Consider the following 18,798-nt stretch of genomic DNA (forward strand, 5'->3'; position numbering starts at 1 on the left):
GAGCAGCTGCGGCTGTGTATTGTTAAACCGCGGCCCTCCCGCAGAGGGCAGTGTCTGCAGCGCCCTCATACAGGGAATTTGAGTACAAGCCCCAGACGGAAACGCACACTGAAGAACTTTTGTCGCTGATAGTCTGAACATTAGCTAGGTTGCCTAGGTCCAGCGATAATGTAGATAGTTTCTCATTCTGCCTGACTGAGAGACACTGATATTTTGGTCGTTCATGCCATGGGTTTTGTCTAACGAGTCATTGCGATGTTTCGGTTCTGCTTTGCAAATGGGGGCAAAAATCAAACGGCTGTCGGCAGCGGTCAGTTTTTGAAATGAACGTCTCTTGAGAGTAGATTTCTTCGAGTGTGGCAGCGTTAGGATGAGGCAGTTGGTCGTCTTTACCATCGCATTGCTCCCGTTTTGGGTGGACGGTGCGATTAAGCCGAGATCCGTCGAGCATAGCTGGTCAAAGCTGGACGACGGCGAAGAGTTGGGTGAGTAGACTTAGCTAGCGGGTTTAGCATCGCTGCTAAAACCCAATATGGGTTAACGTTAGCTGGAGTGTTGACGGATCCTTTAATTCCTTGTGAAAATGCAGTCACTCTCTGTCCCAGTCCCACTAGTCGTCCGTCTTTGCATCAAGCGTTAGCTACTCCTTACAGGAAGTGTGTGTAGCTAGGTTAGCTTAGCTTAGTTAGTTAGTAGCTAGCTGTGGAGTTGTTAGTTGGCTAAAGCTGACTGCCTACATTGATGGCAGTTTCTTTTTGGCTTATCTGGATAATTAACGTTAGCTAACATTTGGTTAAATTGGAAACTGAGGTTAATGGCTAATTAGCTAGCTATTTACCCTTTCAAACGGAGGTTAATAGCTAATTAGCTGGCTAGTTAGCATTACCAGTTAACATTACGCTAGCTGTATGGTCGCATGTAGAGGAAACACCTCGTCTGTACATACAACAGATAAGTCTTTTTATTGAAAACAACTGTTCTCTCACGTCTTGGATACTAATCCAGACACGCATCTCCTTAAAACATTAACTGAAGCAAGTAAAGTGCTTCCATTTATTTGCAGTTATCTTGGGTGGCCGATAGGTCAGATAACTAACTATGGTTACTTGGCTAGCTAATTAAATTAACCAGATAGGTTGGTATTTGTCGTCTGCGTGTAGCCGTAAGCCCCGTTAGCTATTGAATGATCAACCCCGCATACACCTTCATCCTACACACTACAGAATGTCGATCACTGAAGAATAAACGTCAAACAAGGGCAGATGGATGCTGTTTTCAGTGGCTGCTACCTCTTGTGGTTGTCACCCCCTGAGAAGCAGATGCTGAGGGCTTTTAATTCCCGCATGCCAATGTTGACAGTCACCAGACCTTCCTCAACGTTCTCGTATATTTTATCTACTAAATAATAGTTACAGGCTAAGCAACCATAAATAATTGGCCTGGTTAACTGAAGCCAGCACAAGCCTACTTTTCTAATGGATTTAATAGGTTAATTATGTTCATATCAAAATATATTTTGATAACACATCAGATGCCAATGGCATTCAAGTGGTTGTTGCCACTCCTGAGAGGCAGATGCCGATGACATTCAAGTGGTTGGCGCATGAAGCCAAGATCACCAGATCTTCTTCCAAGTTCTCAGATATTAACTACTAATGCAACAATAAGCTGAGATCTGTACAGGCTAAGCAACTATAAATGTTAGTTAGGCTAATAAATGAAACCAGCCCAAGCCTACATTTCTTGTGGATTGAATTATGCTGATGGTGTCAATGACATTAACATACATTGATAACACATCCTTTGTAATAATTCATTAATAGGTTTCTGTGCTCTCGTTAACTACCACTGTAGCCCATGTCAATGAAGATGTCTGGCATTGCAAAGTGGTCAATGCACAATGTTACTCAAAGGGTGTGCCTTCGACTGCAAAGAAGTTGAGTTTCCTCTGAAACTGGATTTCAATGGCATTAATCAGGGCTTCATTTACATTTATGGCATTTAGCTGACACTTTTATCCAAAGCGACTTGCAGTTATGACTGAGTACAACTTGAGCAATTGAGTGTTAAGGGCCTTGCTCAGGGGTCCAACAGTGGCAACTTGGAGATGGTACTAGTAACCTTCCAATTACAAGTCGTGTACCTTAACCACTGATCTACCACTTCTCCTTGGGAATGCCCATAAACTGAAGTTTTGTCTAGCTAGGACAGCTATGCCGATGTGGTTGTGTGATTGCTAGCAGCGAAAGTAGCTAATTCTCAATGAATTTTCCCCCCGTGTAGAAGCCCTCAGCTCTTTACTGGCAGACTTTGACATCTTGCCTGCCTCTAGCCTCCAGCGGCACTCTATAAGAAAGAGGGATGTGGACTCGCCAACCCACGTAGAACGCCTGGTCAGCTTTACAGCACTGAAGAGGTAAAGAGGCTCTGTTTAATCACCCTTGCACAATGTTCCTGAAGCTTATGGCAAATGTATCAAATTAAATTGGAAGTCCATCAGAGAATCTACAGCCCAATGAATAAACACTGTTGCACTCAGAGTAGGTCTTTATGTAGTAGGAACTTAAAGACCTGTCTTTTAATACTCATTCACTTCAAAACGTTCTTGTTATTGTCACTCGTCCTTGGTTCCAGTTGGAATATTCTCTCTTTTTCCTAAGGCATTTCAAGTTATACCTGACCACCAACATAGAGCTTTTCACAGACGACTTCAAGGCCGTAGTTTTAAACGAGCATGGGAGGGAGGAGAATTATGAAGTCCAGCTCCAGAATTACTTCAGAGGCCATGTAGTAGGTGAGGGGCTCACTTGTATTGTAGCCTAAAGTGGGAGAGGAATAGTGAGTGGTTGAAACAAGCACCTCCTCTTGCCGTCGGCAGGTGAGGAACACTCACGAGTGCAGGCGCACATGGACGGGGAGGAGTTCTCAGCCCACATCCTCACCGACGAAGCTGAGTACAATGTGGAGGTAAACGCCAGGCCTAGCGGGAACCTGCGCGGCATTAGCTGATTTCCACTCCTCTGTGAGACCATATTGTGAACAGCACAAAGAGAAAATGTGAAAAAAAAAATAATAATAATTAAAAAAAAAAAATATATATATATATATATATATATATATATATATATATATATATATATATATATATATATATATATATAAAATATTTTAAATAGTGCTCCTGACTGCTGAGGTTTGTCCAGCTGGCTTTCCACATCACTGTAACTTAGTTTAGATTTAGAGAAGCCAGTGAACTAAGGGAATAAAGGTTCTATTTATTAATTAACTTTTATTTCCTTAGTTCAGTTCTCTAAATCTATACTAAGTTTTTTTTGTTTGTTTGTTTGTTTGTTTTGGGGGGGTTTTTTGTATGCCATTTTTTTTTGCACTTTTTTTGTATGCCGCTGTGTCCCTTTAACGGTATTTCGCTAATTCGGTGCATGTACCGTGTCCTCTGAAGCAGCTCTCTCCCTCCCCTCCCTCTCCGCCAGCCACTGTGGAGAATTACGGAGACGGTGCCAGACGGGCGTCTGCTCGTCTACCGCTCGGACGATATCCGCAATATCAGCCGCCTCGCCTCGCCCACAGTGTGCGGTTACACGCAGGCCGAGGCACAGGAGTTGCTACCAGACCTGGCCCGGGCCACGCAGGACGCCTCGCTGCATGAGGGTGAGTAGCCACCTTTGCCTGGAGCTCAAAGGTCAGCGGCTCTCAAAGGCGTCACTGGAGTGACGATTGTCTTCGTAATTTTGTTTGTGAATTCCAGTAAGCCTGGCGTGTGACATGGGTCAGCATTATGCAAATTAGCCCCTGTCCAGATCACAGGGAAGCTGGTTAAATCGAAAGGGACAGCAAGTTGCTGCTGTTGCTCCTGTTCCCTCCTGTGTCTTGTTCTTTACAGAGTGCAGCTTGTCATTTTAAGATTACATGCAGTGACATAGCAAGGACACTCATTCGAACATGTCATACTTATGACCTTTGGAGAAGATTTGTGGTCAGTGTATGGATGTGCATATATGAGTGTAGAATAATTTTGCAACTGTTTCCAGTGGTACTGAACAGAACGCATGCCATTTGAGTAACCTCCAGCTAGTCCCACACCTTGTTGGGGTAGATCAGCAATGGTTCTTATTGTTGTGATCTAGTTCTTAATGAGCTCCGTTTCTGATGATCCAGAGCCCAGCCACAGAGCGCGGAGGCAGGCTTACAGCCACAAGAAGAACACCTGCACGCTGCTGCTGGTGGCCGACTATCGCTTCTTCCACTACATGGGCCGTGGGGAGGAGAGCACCACCCTCAACTATCTGGTGAGCCCTGGAGTTCACACCCACTGAGGCATGACAGCATTTGTCTGCAGCTGGGCTCAGCAGAACCCCAAGCCCCTCCCCCTACCTACCCAACAACACTGCTGTGCTGCTGCCAAAGCAGATGATGATGAAAAGCAAGTGGACTATGCTTTGTGTATTAGTTAAGTTCTTCTGATGTGAAACGTTACTTGTATCTGGCAGTTGGTGTAAAGACGTGTTGGGTGTCTCATTTGGTTCCTTCCAGATCGAGCTGATTGACCGCGTGGATGACATCTACAGGAATACATCGTGGGACGAGGAATTTAAGGGCTACGGTGTGCAGATCCAGCAGGTGCCTTCTGTTGCAGTGTGTTGTGGTATTGTAGTGTGCTTCAGCGTGGAGTCATTGTCCTCTTTAAGGTTTAGGAGTTTAGACCTCATCTCAAAGCCTTTGTCATTATCCCCCCCCCCCCCCCCCCCCAAAAAAAAAAACCCACATCTTCCTCTTTCCAGTGTCCATCAGAAGTTACAATGCAGCACTCTATCCTGAGTCACTCAACACATGACGCTGACTCATACAAACGCCCTCTTTGAGGGTGCACTGCCGAATGCGTTGTGGTTAGAATGTAATGGCCTTTGTTGCCTTGGCTCAGTCGTCATGGGGTTTTATGTTGTCAGCGTTGTCAACTCTTTGAGGGACATGTGATCACCTGTCAGCCCCATTTTGGAGGTGTGTGCGACTGTCGACTTTGAAGAACTTCTGCCTCATGTTCCTGCAGATAATCATAAACAAGGGGCCGACCAATGTGTCTTCAGGACAGATTCACTACAACATGGAGGGCAGCCCGCGGCCAAAGGACTTTCAAGTGTGGGATGTGAAGAAGCTTCTGGAAGTGAGTGCTCTGCCTAAGTGCATGTATTGGTTGAGTGAACTTTAGCTCTGCTAGTGTTTTGATGGAAACTATTTTGACTATATACCTGAGTGACCATTGGAATTGATGAATGCTGAAAGCTTTCTCTCTTGCCTCTAAACTCCACCTCCAATCAGCAATTCAGTGTGGACATTGCAGACAATGCCTCCAGTGTTTGCCTGGCCCACCTCTTCACCTACCAGGACTTCGATGAGGGCACGCTGGGTCTGGCCTATGTGGCCTCCTCCAGGGACCAGGCCTTAGGAGGACTCTGCTCCAAACGTACGGCTCTTCCTAACACTCAAACGTTAGAACACGCCTCCTCTCGTAGTGACATGATGGAGACTTTTGGGTTTCCCCCCCCATTACAGCTTACTACCCATCCAAGTCTGTGGAGAAACCCAGCTACCTAAACACTGGCTTAACCAGCACTAAGAACTATGGCAAGACCATTCTCACTAAGGTTTGTATGCAACCTGCCCTACCATGTCCCAGCCTTGCAGGCACCTTAACCATTTTGGATCCAGATCGAGATTTCTCCAAAGATGCGTTTGTTGTGGACTGTAGCCCAGTGAGATGGCATGACCTGAGTGTTGATTGATGTCCAGGAAGCCGACCTTGTGACCACTCACGAGCTTGGACACAACTTTGGAGCAGAGCATGACCCAGACAACATCCCGTACTGTGCGCCGAGCGATGACCAAGGGGGCAAGTTTGTCATGTACCCCATCGCTGTTAGTGGAGACCATGTCAACAACAAGGTTGTCACTCAGTCCTCTGATCTCCATCCTTTGCTAATCCATGAATAGATCCTCCACCAAGTTTTTTTTTCCCTATAGTTGCTGACGTTACTGACATACATAAGCCATCTGAAGCTGGGCACACGAGAATAATCCTTATTTGTGTGGGGGAAACATTTGGTCTGTTGGTTCAGGAAACCAAACAGTATGCAAAACAAGAAAAATATTTAGTTACCCATCCTGAGCATTGGCGAGATGAGCTAAAAATAACCATTTCATGCAGACAGGCCATGTTTTTCTACATACTTTGACATTTCTTATTGTAGGCAAATAATATACCTATTAGTGACACAATAGCTCAATGTTCTGTGACAAGAACTAATTAGAACTGCTGTTACCTGAGGGGGAGTCACACATTGCTGTGTAATGGGTTTTTGGACCACTGTGCCTAGGGCTGCACAAAATGGTCAAAAATATCATATTGCAGTTATATTGCTACATATTGGGAGTGTAGTTAGTCCTCGTGTTTAACATTTAATTCATACATTTGATTAACCCTTGACATGATGTAGTTAAAGACTGAATTGGTTTGTTGGATCATGTAAATGCCATGGACCAAACAGCCACAGTACGTTCATCTGAAATGCCTCAGGTCCGTTAAATGCTCATGATCAGATAATGGTTTGTTTTGACTACTGCAACCTTCTGTCGCAGTCGCAGCGATTTAACAGTTAATCAGTTGACGCTGTGCGGTCTTCTCTTCTCGGTTCTATTTCATTCCAGCGATTCTCCAACTGCAGCAAGGCCTCCGTGAGCAGGACGCTCCGGGTCAAGGCTCCCATGTGCTTCCGGGTGAGGAGCAGCAAGCTGTGCGGTAATTCCCGGGTGGAGGAGGGGGAGCAGTGCGACCCGGGGCTCCTTCACCTCCAGGATGACCTCTGCTGCACAGCCAACTGCATGTTCAAGAACGGCGCACAGTGCAGGTACGTGGGAAGGGGCCGTGGGTGGTCTGGATCCGCCGGGGTAGATTAGGGTGGGACCTGAACCCGTTCAAGCAGGTAGGTGTCCCGGACCAGAGTTGGCCACCCCACCTTTTAAGGAAGTGGATGAATAGGATCGTGATCTGCTGTTGCACAAGCCTCGATGAGTATAAATTGGAGACTACTCCCAGCCGGTCCACTTAGGATATCTGACAAACCGCAGCTGCTTGCATTTTACAATAGAAACAGAATGTTGACACCACGTTCCTGTATGCCACCTGTAGCATTATTTAATATATCTGCTTTCAGTACTTGTTGCCATAGAACTTGGCGGGAGTTTAGGGCAGTGTTCATTTTCAGAGATCTCTAAGGTGTTATTTGGGCATTGCTTTAGCCCTAGCTGAGCTGACTGTTCTGTCCACACCTCAGTGACAGGAACAGTCCCTGCTGCAACAACTGCAGATTCCAGGAAGCACAGAAGATTTGCCAGGAGTCCATCAATGCCACATGTAAAGCCACGTCCAAGTGCACGGGTTTGTAATGGCCTTAAATGGGCTTTCTGAAGAACAGTGTCTGTTCCTGGCACCAGAAGCCTAACGCATCTAAAACATATTTAAAATAAACAAAAGACAATAGTATTTACTAATAACAATAGTAGTAAATAATAATTATTATTATTAACAATTTAAAAATTCCATCCTTTTCAAAAAAAGTGAAAGTGTCCTGCTGTCCTTGCAGGCCAGAGCAGTGAGTGCCCTGCGCCCGGAAACCTGCCCGACGGCACGGAGTGTGTGGACAAGGGCGTGTGTCGCCAGGGCGAGTGTATGCCCTTCTGTGAGGCCAAGCAGAGCAGCCGCTCCTGTGCCTGCAACGGTGAGTGCAGTCGTCCCGGCAGGCTTCGCAGGGCCACCTTTAAGGGGCTTCTCCCTTTAACTTGGGATTTATCTGTAGTCAGTCCTTGGGGGACTCTGTTTTTTGAGGGGTTATATTTACACTGCATGTCGTCGCATTGCTCCCAGACACGGACCACTCGTGTAAAGTGTGCTGTAAGAATGGGAGCGGAGTGTGCACACCTTACATTTATGCGACTGGAGACTACCTCTACCTGCGGAAGGGCAAACCATGCACCGTGGGCTTCTGTGATGGCCACGTGAGTGTTCTCACCCCCCAGCACACCATTCCCGTGGAAGGTTTGTTCCGTTTGGCTGGTGCTTCCCCCCCCCCGTGAAGGATTCTGCTGGCTCTTTGTTCTTCACAGGGCAAATGCATGAAGCAGGTGCAAGACGTGGTGGAGAGATTGTGGGACTTCATCGACAAGCTGGACATCAACACATTCGGTAACGGCTGGGTGTGGCTTGGTTACAAGTGTGTCCTTTTGCGTTGGCTTGTCTACTTCAAGGGTAGCAGCTTACCACCTCTCTCCAATCTGCAGGGAAGTTCCTGGCTGATAATATTGTGGGCTCAGTGGTGGTTTTCTCTCTTCTCTTCTGGATCCCGTTAAGCATTCTGGTGCACTGTGTGGTAAGAGCACCTTCCGTTCACTTTAAATTGCTCTTCCGAGCTTCCTACAGCTGTATCACAGCTCCTGCCTAAAGGACTTCTCTTGGACCCACAACAGGAGACTCGTAATGGCTTTTTTCTGTGCACTTATTTGTAGGACAAGAAGCTAGATAGACAGTTTGAAGAGGACTCCAAGACACTGATGTTTCCCAGCGTGAGTCTCTGCCTCATGAGCAGTAGCCCATACCCATCTTGAACACTGTCCTTCCAGAAGTAGGACTCTCTTAATATCCTAATAAAATGGCAACCAAAAAAAAAGCCAGGTAGCACATTTAACACAGTACATGTGTGAAACGGTTTGTAAGTAGCTGCAGTTCTCATGGGCGTCTCCGGTAAGGCTCACGTGTTTTTGCGGGTGAGCTTTGGCTGAAGACATGACCTGTGGCTCCACTGTTTGCTCTGGGTGTCGTGGAACTGCAGCAGATGGTGGTGGAGGTGTGTAGTAAAGCCTCAGGTGAGTGAGTGTGTGTTCTTGCCCCACCCTGGAGTGTGTGCTGCCGCATGGATGGCAGGGAGAGTGGCGGAATCGCTGTGCGCGTACCGGCTAGATGTCGTGGTCCAGTGGGTGTGTCAGACGCTGTAGCACGGCTGGAGCGGCGCTTGTGTTCTTGTGCAGTCCGTGTCGTTGATGGCGTTCGTGTAGTCGTGGCTCCAGTGCGAATTTGAATGTCAGTTTTGTTTTTTTAGTGTTCTGAGTGCATGGCTTTTTAGAAATACGTTACAAATGCCATGAATGCTCACTAGGGCATGGGGATATGCTGTCTTCTGGTACCTGTGATGTGGCTAGTAGCCCAAGCAGGCCTGGGTATGTCAGTACAGGTGCGTACAAATCTAGCATGTTTACTATGATTAGTCAACATCTGTGAAAACAGTATTTTCTGGTATTATAGTCAGGGGGAGGGGAGAGGGTTAATATTTTATAGAAAGTGTCAGTGCTCCTTTCAGAATTGGATCAATATCGTACTCTACTACTGAAGACATTGCTGGGGAACTTTTTCTTAACATTTACTCACAAGAAACATTCACACCATCAAAGAACATTGTTTTCACACCTCTGTTTCACCTCTGTGCCGAACTCTGTGTTCCTGAAATACGCTGGGATGTTGTTTTCTCTCCTTCCCCGCTGCCTTTGCATCCCCCGTCCCTCTTCTAGAATGTGGAGATGCTGAGTGGTCTCGAGGGGGCTCCCAAGCGCATCGTCAAGGGGCCTGCTCTGCCTTCCCTTTTGGCAGCCCGGCCCCCACCGGCCCCACCCAACAGCAGCAGCACCTCGCCACCGGCACCGGGCCCGTCCGCAGCCCGCGGCCCTGCCCTGGCCTCCGCCGAACCAAGAGTGGATCCGCAGCGAATGGCCACCATCGCAGAGGATCCGAGCGGGGACTCACCGCAGGACGAGCTGGGGGCAGACTTCCTGCCCAGCCACTTGACGGCCAAGTCCTTCGAGGACCTCACCGAGCAGACGCCGCTAAACCGACCCGACAGGAAGAAGCTGCAGAGGCAGCCCCGCCTCGACAGTAAGGAGACGGCGTGCTGAGGAAGGTGCCTCCACTGTCCCCGTTCACACTTCCACACTCACTCCTCAAGTATGCACTTTGATGGGCAACACAAAAATGAGCCTTCCTGACAGATTAGTTTGATGACAGTCCAACATGTGGTACAAGTGTGGTATGTGGACTGCAGAGTATTTTTTTTGTTATTTCTAACACATTTGTCTGCTAATGGAGTAATGTGTAAATGCTAGAGACTGCAGTCTAGGGGCTTGGATTATAAACGATGGGGTTACACTTTTGGTGGGACTTTTGGTTTTTGTAAGTACCAGCTCAGGTCGTTTTGATGTGCACAAACACCCCCTTGTTAGCTCTGATTAGTTAGAAAGTAGGATTTATTTTACACCTTCAGTTTTGAGAGCCAGCCCACTTCGCTGAAGGCTCTTCAGAATGGACCTCCTCGTGTCCATGGGTCTCCGGCCAGAAGTGCACATGTCTAACCCTTATTGCATCATGGTGTGATAGGGCGTAGTAAGTCATACCAAAGGCAAGTGTAACCTTAGCCAAAACAAAAAGTGCCTTATGGAAGAGCATCTGCAGAGTCTCATCGAAAATAAACATGAAAGAAACGGTTTAAAGATTAACTTCGATCACTCTGGACTGCTGGTAAGGAGTGGTGTCTACTTTAGTGCTCTGAAACCACACTGCTACTTCAAAATGTGACCAACTGTTCCTGCCTCTTTCATGAATGGTTTTTGAACACAGTAGTCACACCAGGGAAAGGTCAGCTTTCCACACAGATTGGTGCAAATCTAGGCCAAAGACCGTTTCAAGCAGCAGTTTCCTCATTGCCAGTGATGTACCGCTTAATCTGAGTCTATGAAATCAGCCATCGGAGATTCTGTACCTCTGTGCTCTGCTACTAACTTAAATCAAGTTATTTCCAATGCAGGATTTTGGCATGAGTCGCCGTTCTTAGTTATGACATAATGATAGGATTCAGTTGTTATTGTTATGGTATAAGACGGACTCAAAATGAGTGTAAAGCATTTGTCATTGGATACCAAGAATAGTACATCATTCAAAACGTCTTGGGGCTATGGGCTTTACTTCTTCTGCTATAAATGTTCTACTTACTGTGTCCTTAAATATTTTGGACAAAACTGGAACTCTTCAATGGTAAACACTGTTGAATAGTATTAGATTAGCTGTTACTGAGCATGTATTCTAATATGACACTATGGTGTTAGATGCTGTTGTGGTCTTAAGTTCCATTGATATCACCGGCATCCTATAAGTGGTCCATAATGACCCAGATGTTCATTGTGAATATGTTCAAGCAATATGAGCGATTTAAATGTTGCATCAAACATACCTTGTGAAGTACTTTAGTTTGCTAGTATGATCACATGTACCCTATTAAATTTCTGTAGTTGCACAGGTGTAAGATTTGGATCGTCATTGATACTGTATTTTTTATTCTTTTTATATATATTTGCAAATGCTATCCCTGGTTTCTACAAGTGTAATTCTAATTTGAGCTTTTGAATTTATGGTTTGATAAAGTTTATAGAATTTTAATGTGCCATAAGTGTGATGACATTTTCTGCCTTGTAAAAAAAAAAATCTATATTACCATTATAGAACATAAAGTAGAAAGTTGATTCTCGTTTGAATGTTCAGAATTGTATGGGGCACTTATCTCCTGATTTAAGATCTTGTGCTAGATAAATTTACTGGAAATTATGAACCCACATGAATAAAGTATAGCAGCAGTTCATAGGTGCATGTATATTATTGTGACAAACTGCAAAAGTAAGCATTTATTAAGAACATGAACACAACCCTTCACTAAACATTTTGGACATGGGATGAGTGAACAAAACCTTTTGTCCTCATTAACGGTCATCACTTTTTTTTTTTTTCTTCTTTTCAAGCAGTGAAAAATCTGGATGCACTGAGCTTTTTTGCGCATGTGTATAGGTGTGAAACGTCTTGGTGGTTTTTCATCTGAAAAAGCATCTAAAGACAATGTGTGACTATTTAATAAAAGTCCAATATCCCCACTACTGTAACCAGCTTGACCAGCAGTTGTTAAACAATCCAGTCAATCAGAATCAGTTCATCTGTACAGATTCTTGGAAACTTGTGCTCCATTGATCCAACTACATACATCTGTTTGTAGACCGATATATTCTTAACCTAAGAAGCACCAGCCAATGCTGAAAGCCCTGCTTAAAAATGCCACCTTTCCCCTGTATTATTAATCCTGGCCCTGCTCTCAAACAAGTACAGCTTCATAAGCACCAACTACTTAGGCAAGTTGTCATCGTGGAGCCATACCAGAGAGCCTCAGTGCAGTTCAGGGATCGTCAAGCCTACTCAGTCTAATCACAGCAGGCTGTTCTCTGGGGTCTTGGGATCTACATCTGCCCAGTACGGCAGGATGAAAGGCAAGTCAGCCACTCGACTCTCCAGGAGTCTCCACAGGTGTTCAGCCACAAACTGGTTGCCCTTGTCGGAGAGGTGCAAGCCATCTGAGAGGTACACTGAGAAATCCTGAAAGAAGAGATTTGGATTTGTTTGTAACCCTTTGTAATATCAACACAGCAGATTTTAAGTCATGGTCATACATGTTTTAAGGTCATCTGGAAAAACAGCTTAGTCTGGTTGTTTGTGCCTCCAGCTTAGGGTGTGTTGAGATGTGTAACTTGGGCTCGAATAAAGGGAACCCTGGCACGATTGCTCTGTCAATGCGGTTCGTTAGAGTAAGTGTGAACACTTCCTTTCATGTGCCAAATAGGCAGACCACCTAAGCAGGTGGGTCTCGTCCGTTTCTAAACTAATTCTGGTGCAGTTCATTTTTCAGTAGGAACACAATACAAACCAAAAGCATCTTAACAGAACCAAACAGGATGAGATGTCTGGTTCGATTATAAATTGGTGAGGGTGAATGCTAAGCAAACCAGGACTAAAATGTAACCGTGTGTATATATTATATATATATATATATATATATATTTATATATATATATATATATATATATATATATATATATATATATATATATATATATATTTATATATATATATATATATATATATATATATATATATATATTTATTTATTTATTTTTTTTTCATTTGGTCTGGACCAGGGGAACATCTACAAGTATGATCACACCCTTTATTATTTGCATGTGTAATGTTCATCAGAGTGTGTGAGTGTGTGTGAGAGAGAGAGAGAGAGAGAGAGACCTCTCCATCTTTCTGCATAAGGGACCAGAGGTCCAATACATCCACTCCACAGTGGCTTGCAGTCTGGACACAGGCCTGGGCATATTGCCCAGTCACAGAGTTAAGACGGTTCAGGGATGAGCCTGGAGTAAAGGAAGAAATGAACAATAGCACTAGCTCCGTTCCACATGAGTACAAATCCTGAAGGGAAAGAGAAGCTATACCTTTCAGGATGCACTCTTTCTCCCACCATTCCTCATGAAGTGGTGGAGGTGTAATTAATATAACTTTGTCATTAGACACCCCGGCTGAGGCGAGGAATTTAACCATTTCTTTCAAGTTCTCTTTGTATTCCTCACATGGAACATGTTGCTGTGGATTCTTATCTGAAAAGTTTAAAAGACTTAACTGTATAACAGATATGCGATGTACGACGCACGATCATATAACAGACGTACTTTGGAAAGTACTCAGGGTAAGTTAGAGAAAACTGGGAATTCTCTTGCCTTCCAGGGAACAGTCGTTGGCACCGAAGGCGATGGTGACCGCTGCGATGGAGGCGTCCGGGGCGCGTTTGGGAATGATGCGAGGGAGGACCACCGTAGCCCACCTGGAGTTGTAGCCGGACAGGCCTCTGTTCACCACGTCGCATTTTCTGACAAGAGGCAGAATCAGTAGGGACTGAAAACGAACACGTGTAAATGTAAAAGCCCGCCGACGGGAGACGCTAACCTCGCAAGCTTGTTTGCGATTTCGGAGCCCCAGCCGTTCGCCTGGAACGAAAACTGAAGCATACGAGGCGTTTCAGAGCTGGAATAACCTGTGCGCGTTTATACGGCCGTAACATGGCCTAACCTCACACGGACCTACCTGAGTAATCGAGTCTCCAAAGAGAACGACTCGGGGCCAAGTAATGCTTTTAGACATTGTCATAAATGTAGCCACAACGTTTTTAAAATGCCTTGACCATTTCACTACGGGCAGCTCGGTATAAGTGCTAGATTTACTCATTTGCGCCTCCTATCGTAAGGAGGTCAGCATGAATTGGAAAACATTTTAAAAGAAATTTAATGTAATTGAAATATCTTTAGAGTAATCAATGGCGCGGATGATTCCTTTTGGTTATTTAATTTCTGTTTTTAGAGTATTAATTATTTACCGATATGTATGACTCCCGTCAAATCCTTTTACATTGATTCAGTATTCTAACAAACGTTCTTCCCATTCATAAAGCAAAATATTAAACTTCCAGGTCATGAAGTGTCAGTCAAGGTGGACATTTGACCCCAACCACGCTGTCTATTGTCCGTAAACTTTGGGTGAATGCTCCGTCCCCTTTAAGCGGAGCTGGGTGGTGTTGGAGAGGAAGTGAAGTGTCAGTGCAAGTCTCGCCACTTTGATGAAACGGCGCCTCCAAACTGGCCCGCAACCAGTTCCCAACAGAGGTACGCCCTGCGTGCTGGTTTAAGGTGTCCGTATGCGGAATATGCACCGAAACACACGGCAGGACTTGCGCTTTGAACAGTTAACGTGGACGTGGGTGTGGGGCGGAGTGTTTATCCGAGCGACGGCTTTCCGTTAGCGCCATTGGGAATGTCATGGACCAGTTCAGGACGGTGGCTTGGTAGTGTATCCGCGGCGCGTTTGTTCTGCGGAAAGTTACGCACAGTTTAATAGCTAGGGTTTACCTGGGTGTTGGCTTGAAGCCCGGGCACGGATGCTTTAAGGTTTCGGTTTTCATTTGTCGCTTCAACGAGAGTTTAGTAGGTAGCAGCACCGTGAAGTAAGATTTTGAGTCTCGTTTGCGTGCCCAGGACTTTGAACTGGTGCTCCCAAAGCCGGAGACCGTTTAAGAGAACAGTGTTGTCGTGGTGTGTTGAACAGCACACTGCGTTCAGTTCGGCAGAGACATCTAGCTGTCATGACACTTTCTAGACTGCCTGCATGCCATTCTGCCTGCATGCCATTCAAGTTACGTGATGTTATCAGGGAAAAAGAAAGTTAGTGTACTTGGTTTTATTTCTTGAGTCAGTTCGGTTATCCTGTTTCTGCTGTAAGAATCAAATTATCTTCATATTGGGTACAGTTATTGAGAAGTAGTAATGTGAATACAAGAGGAGTTGACATATTTATACCTTAACGACCTGATCAAGTATATTTCCGTTATTAATAATATTCCTTAAGTTCACTGCTTATTGTGTTTAAAGGTTGCCTGAACATTCCCAGCAGTGAAAGTATTCTTATTGCTTTTGTTTACAATGCCAGCATATAAAATAATCCGTCTTCCATGATGGCGCTCCAGTTTCTCGGTAAAAAGGTTCATTCCCATTCCTTTAGATCCCATTGTCTGCTGGAACACTGGATGCCCGGAGTGCTGGCGTCATGGTGAAGAATGTTCCGGAAGGTCAAGAAGCGTCACAGCAGCAGCAGCTCCCAAAGCAGCGAGATCAGCACCAAGAGTAAGGTGAGAGCCACTGGGGTCCTCCAGCTGTGCAGCACTAGGCCGGCCCGGGGCCACGAGACTAACCCTAGCCTTCTCCTCATCAAGTCTGTAGACTCCAGCCTGGGAGGCCTGTCCAGGTCTAGCACAGTTGCCAGCCTCGACACGGACTCCACCAAGAGCTCAGGTTAGCTGCCATGAGCGCATTCTCTAGGAACAAAGTGTTCAGTCATTAAACGTCCATCGTTGATAAGTTACTCATTAATAACTCCTTCATATCAAACCCCATAGGTAACAGTGCATCCGAGGCATGTGCTGAGTTCAGAGTGAAATATGTGGGCTGCATTGAGAAACTGCACTTCGAGATGAGCAAAACTCTCCAGGAACCACTAGACTTGATCAGCTATATCGATGCAGCTCAGGTAGTCATTCGATTATTGTAGTGACTAAAGGCTTTGGAAGTGTGGCTGGCTTGGATGGTTGGTTTTGTCCTAAACATATTGGGATAAGATCAAATTCAGTGCATTAGATCAAAGTGCCGACTGCTCGGACCGCGCATAGACACTGGCCATGTTTAATTCTTGCAAACTGTCGTTGTGTTCACTTCAAAGCAAGATGGAAAGCTGCCGTTTGTGCCCGGGGAAGAGGAGATGATCCTGGGAGTGTCCAAGTACGGAGTCAAAGTGGCATCCCTGGACCAGTGTGTGAGTCTCCATGATGTGCTACACTCACATTTCCTGGGTTTTCCTGGGAACTGCTGGGTTTTGCCGTTTCCTACGTTACACTTCCCTTCCAAAACCTCTGGCTGCACCTGTAGTGTATGGCTGCACCCTACACTACATGTGCACTGAGTGATCCCTTTACTAGGTATACGTAGACTATATTTACTTAGTCCCTTCTTGGTCACGAAATGCGGCCAGAGGGTAACATACACAGGGTACAGGACTCGCTTCGTATAGCTGCGCCCGCAGTGGATTCCAGCCGACTGTGAAATGCATATATTGGCATAGCTACAAAGCAGGAGTCCATAACATAGATAACTGTGTATAGGGTCAGTGTGCCTTCTGCTGTAGTTACACGGGCATCGCTGTCTCCTGCCCCCTCGACAGGACGTGTTGCACCGGCACCCGCTCTACCTGGTCGTGCGCATGCTGTGCTATGACGACGGCCTAGGCGCCGGCAAAAACCTGCTGGCACTCAGCACCACCGACGTGAAGCAGCAGGAGTGCAGTATCTGGGTGTACCAGTGCAGCAGCGCGGTGAGTCTGCAGAGAAGAGGCGCACGGCCCGGCCTGGCCCAGCCCGGCCTGGCACCGCGCACGACCCACTTTTGAGACCTGCTTTTCTTACCCTACTTTATCACAACCGATTCTGCTGGCAGTTAATACTAGCCCTGCGTGCGCTGAGCTGGGTGGGTCAGAGGTGAGAAGACCGCGGGGTCCCCTGTAGCTCAGACTGGGCTGCATACCACACTATATAAAGATTTGTGGAGCTGTTTTAAAATCTTGTGATCTAGCCGTACCATCCTTGCCTGCAAGTGCATTTCACATTTCATCAATGGAAAATGGATAGATGGAGATATGAGAATTTTTTACAGCCATCTGGAGTGTTGTGTTGCAATATTGTATTTTCATACAATTTCATATATAAAAATTGTATTTACCATATATAATTACGCATTATCCTTTGTGAAATGTTTTGTCCACTGCAGGAGCATGCCCAGGCCATCTGTAAAGTTCTCTCAGCTTCCTTTGACTGTGCTCTGGCCTCTGAGAAATCCTGAGGCTCTTTCTTCCTCATCCCTCTTCCGGAAAGCCAGGCCTTCAATGCAGAGCTCCAACAGTGGCAAAGCACTGTCCCTCAGGCTCTGGAAGCCCTGGCTAACGTTTACTGTGTCTAGAAGTCAAAATGTTTCACTCTGGTCTGAAGCCTTGCTGCTCCTCTCCTCTTAATATTAAGATCAAAGTGAAGTCAAACTGATCCCAGGCCAGTGTGTAAGGGACTCCATCAGGAGCAGTGTTTAGACCAGTCAGTAGTCTTATAGGGCACCACTGCCCTTAGCACCATCACCTTACATCCGCAGGTCCGTGTCCAGTCTGTTAACCTTATTTAATACTATTTAATGTAAATATACATGGAACTCAGTGCTGTGCTACCATAGCCCAGGACCTTTATGGCACCTGTGCATCTTTTGGGATTACTGCTCCCGGTGGTACAATAAATACAATCAGTACGACGGAGTGTGAAGGTTTAATCTGAAATGCTGTAAATTCCTCTTGCCCAGCACACTGTGTGCCTGACCCCCACCGCACCTTCCTCCTTGTTTCCCAACCTCCTGGTCCAGATGGGATCGGATCAGCTAGCATGGTACAACAGAATTGAACTTTTCACTAATGTGATTTTATTGAAAACTCGTTTATGCCCTTGACTTTTTAAAACCCTTTTAACATTGTCCTTGATGAAACTGTGTGCTATGATTCATTTTTGTGGTGTAGTTTGTTGATGTCAAAGTGTGGAAAAAAAAAACATTAAACCATTATACAACATAAAGTACTTGTATATAAAAACAAATAACTGTGGTCCTTCCAAGACTTAAAAAAAAAAAAAAAAGTTACGATGCCTAAAACCCCTTAATTCCACTCGGCTCTGCTTGTGTGATAGGCAATCAGTTCCTGTAGGTCATTTGGTACAAAACAAATACTGATATATACTGATATGCACTGATGTTCAAAGTTTGCAGAAGTGCACAACAGAAGTGAACCCTGCTGGGTATTAGCGATGGTTATCATGGTATTCCACTAGAGGGCAGCGCAGTGCTAATTTTGTTGGTGTCAGTCCATGGGCATGTGGACTGAACACTAATACATCACCTGGATTTAACTAAGCAAATAGATAAGAGCCTTCCATTGGATAATTACTGCATGAGTGATTTTGTTTCAGCTAGCAACAAGTTATTTTGTATATTTTGTTATATTGTAGGGCATTATTTATGCTTTTTAACAAACTAGCACTTATTGTTTATTGTACTTATCATCGTTTAATATAGACCTTATGTATTTTGCACTTCTAGGTATCAGCATTCATCCCTGTATTCTACAGTATTCTAGTTAATTGGTATATTTAATTCTAACCTACTATACTGTACTTGTATATATTC

The 18,798-nt window shown here is 45.3% G+C and overlaps 3 protein-coding genes across 9 annotated transcripts; 2 read left to right on the top strand and 1 right to left on the bottom strand.

The window, feature by feature from the left end:
* Nucleotides 1-75: 75 nt before the first annotated feature.
* adam17a (ADAM metallopeptidase domain 17a) lies at nucleotides 76-11,742 on the top strand. Of its 2 annotated transcripts, XM_027012866.2 has the most exons (20): nucleotides 76-485; nucleotides 2,284-2,416; nucleotides 2,661-2,794; nucleotides 2,879-2,967; nucleotides 3,492-3,669; nucleotides 4,177-4,307; nucleotides 4,552-4,638; nucleotides 5,066-5,179; nucleotides 5,335-5,479; nucleotides 5,569-5,660; nucleotides 5,806-5,958; nucleotides 6,721-6,920; nucleotides 7,347-7,450; nucleotides 7,656-7,790; nucleotides 7,937-8,067; nucleotides 8,176-8,254; nucleotides 8,350-8,438; nucleotides 8,575-8,631; nucleotides 8,898-8,931; nucleotides 9,631-11,742. In XM_027012866.2, the coding sequence occupies exons 1-20, from the start codon at nucleotides 371-373 to the stop codon at nucleotides 9,993-9,995; spliced, it is 2,565 nt and encodes an 854-aa protein (XP_026868667.2). In that variant the 5' UTR covers nucleotides 76-370; the 3' UTR covers nucleotides 9,996-11,742. The 2 variants fall into 2 exon arrangements, with proteins under 2 accessions (XP_026868667.2, XP_026868668.2); XM_027012867.2 differs by lacking the exon at nucleotides 8,898-8,931.
* Nucleotides 11,743-11,772: 30 nt separating this feature from the next.
* Nucleotides 11,773-14,287, bottom strand: iah1 (isoamyl acetate hydrolyzing esterase 1 (putative)). Its single transcript, XM_027012868.2, has 6 exons — nucleotides 14,072-14,287; nucleotides 13,934-13,986; nucleotides 13,708-13,856; nucleotides 13,426-13,587; nucleotides 13,223-13,344; nucleotides 11,773-12,523 (listed from the first exon to the last, which is right to left on the bottom strand). Exons 1-6 carry the CDS (start codon nucleotides 14,210-14,212, stop codon nucleotides 12,356-12,358), a joined length of 795 nt encoding a protein of 264 aa, XP_026868669.1. The 5' UTR covers nucleotides 14,213-14,287; the 3' UTR covers nucleotides 11,773-12,355.
* Nucleotides 14,288-14,499: 212 nt separating this feature from the next.
* On the top strand, nucleotides 14,500-18,191 carry itgb1bp1 (integrin beta 1 binding protein 1). Of its 6 annotated transcripts, none has more exons than XM_027012869.2 (7): nucleotides 14,500-14,646; nucleotides 15,539-15,660; nucleotides 15,750-15,828; nucleotides 15,933-16,063; nucleotides 16,253-16,345; nucleotides 16,751-16,900; nucleotides 17,353-18,191. In XM_027012869.2, the coding sequence occupies exons 1-7, from the start codon at nucleotides 14,601-14,603 to the stop codon at nucleotides 17,422-17,424; spliced, it is 693 nt and encodes a 230-aa protein (XP_026868670.2). In that variant the 5' UTR covers nucleotides 14,500-14,600; the 3' UTR covers nucleotides 17,425-18,191. The 6 variants fall into 6 exon arrangements, with proteins under 6 accessions (XP_026868670.2, XP_026868672.2, XP_026868673.2 ...); XM_027012871.2 differs by having other exon boundaries at nucleotides 14,539-14,646; nucleotides 15,539-15,665; XM_027012872.2 differs by lacking the exon at nucleotides 14,500-14,646 and adding an exon at nucleotides 14,751-14,825 and having other exon boundaries at nucleotides 15,539-15,665.
* The last annotated feature ends 607 nt before the right edge of the window (nucleotides 18,192-18,798 follow it).

The sequence above is a fragment of the Electrophorus electricus genome, chromosome 13 (genome assembly GCF_013358815.1).
Source record: "Electrophorus electricus isolate fEleEle1 chromosome 13, fEleEle1.pri, whole genome shotgun sequence".
NCBI classification, from domain to species: Eukaryota; Metazoa; Chordata; class Actinopteri; order Gymnotiformes; family Gymnotidae; genus Electrophorus; species Electrophorus electricus.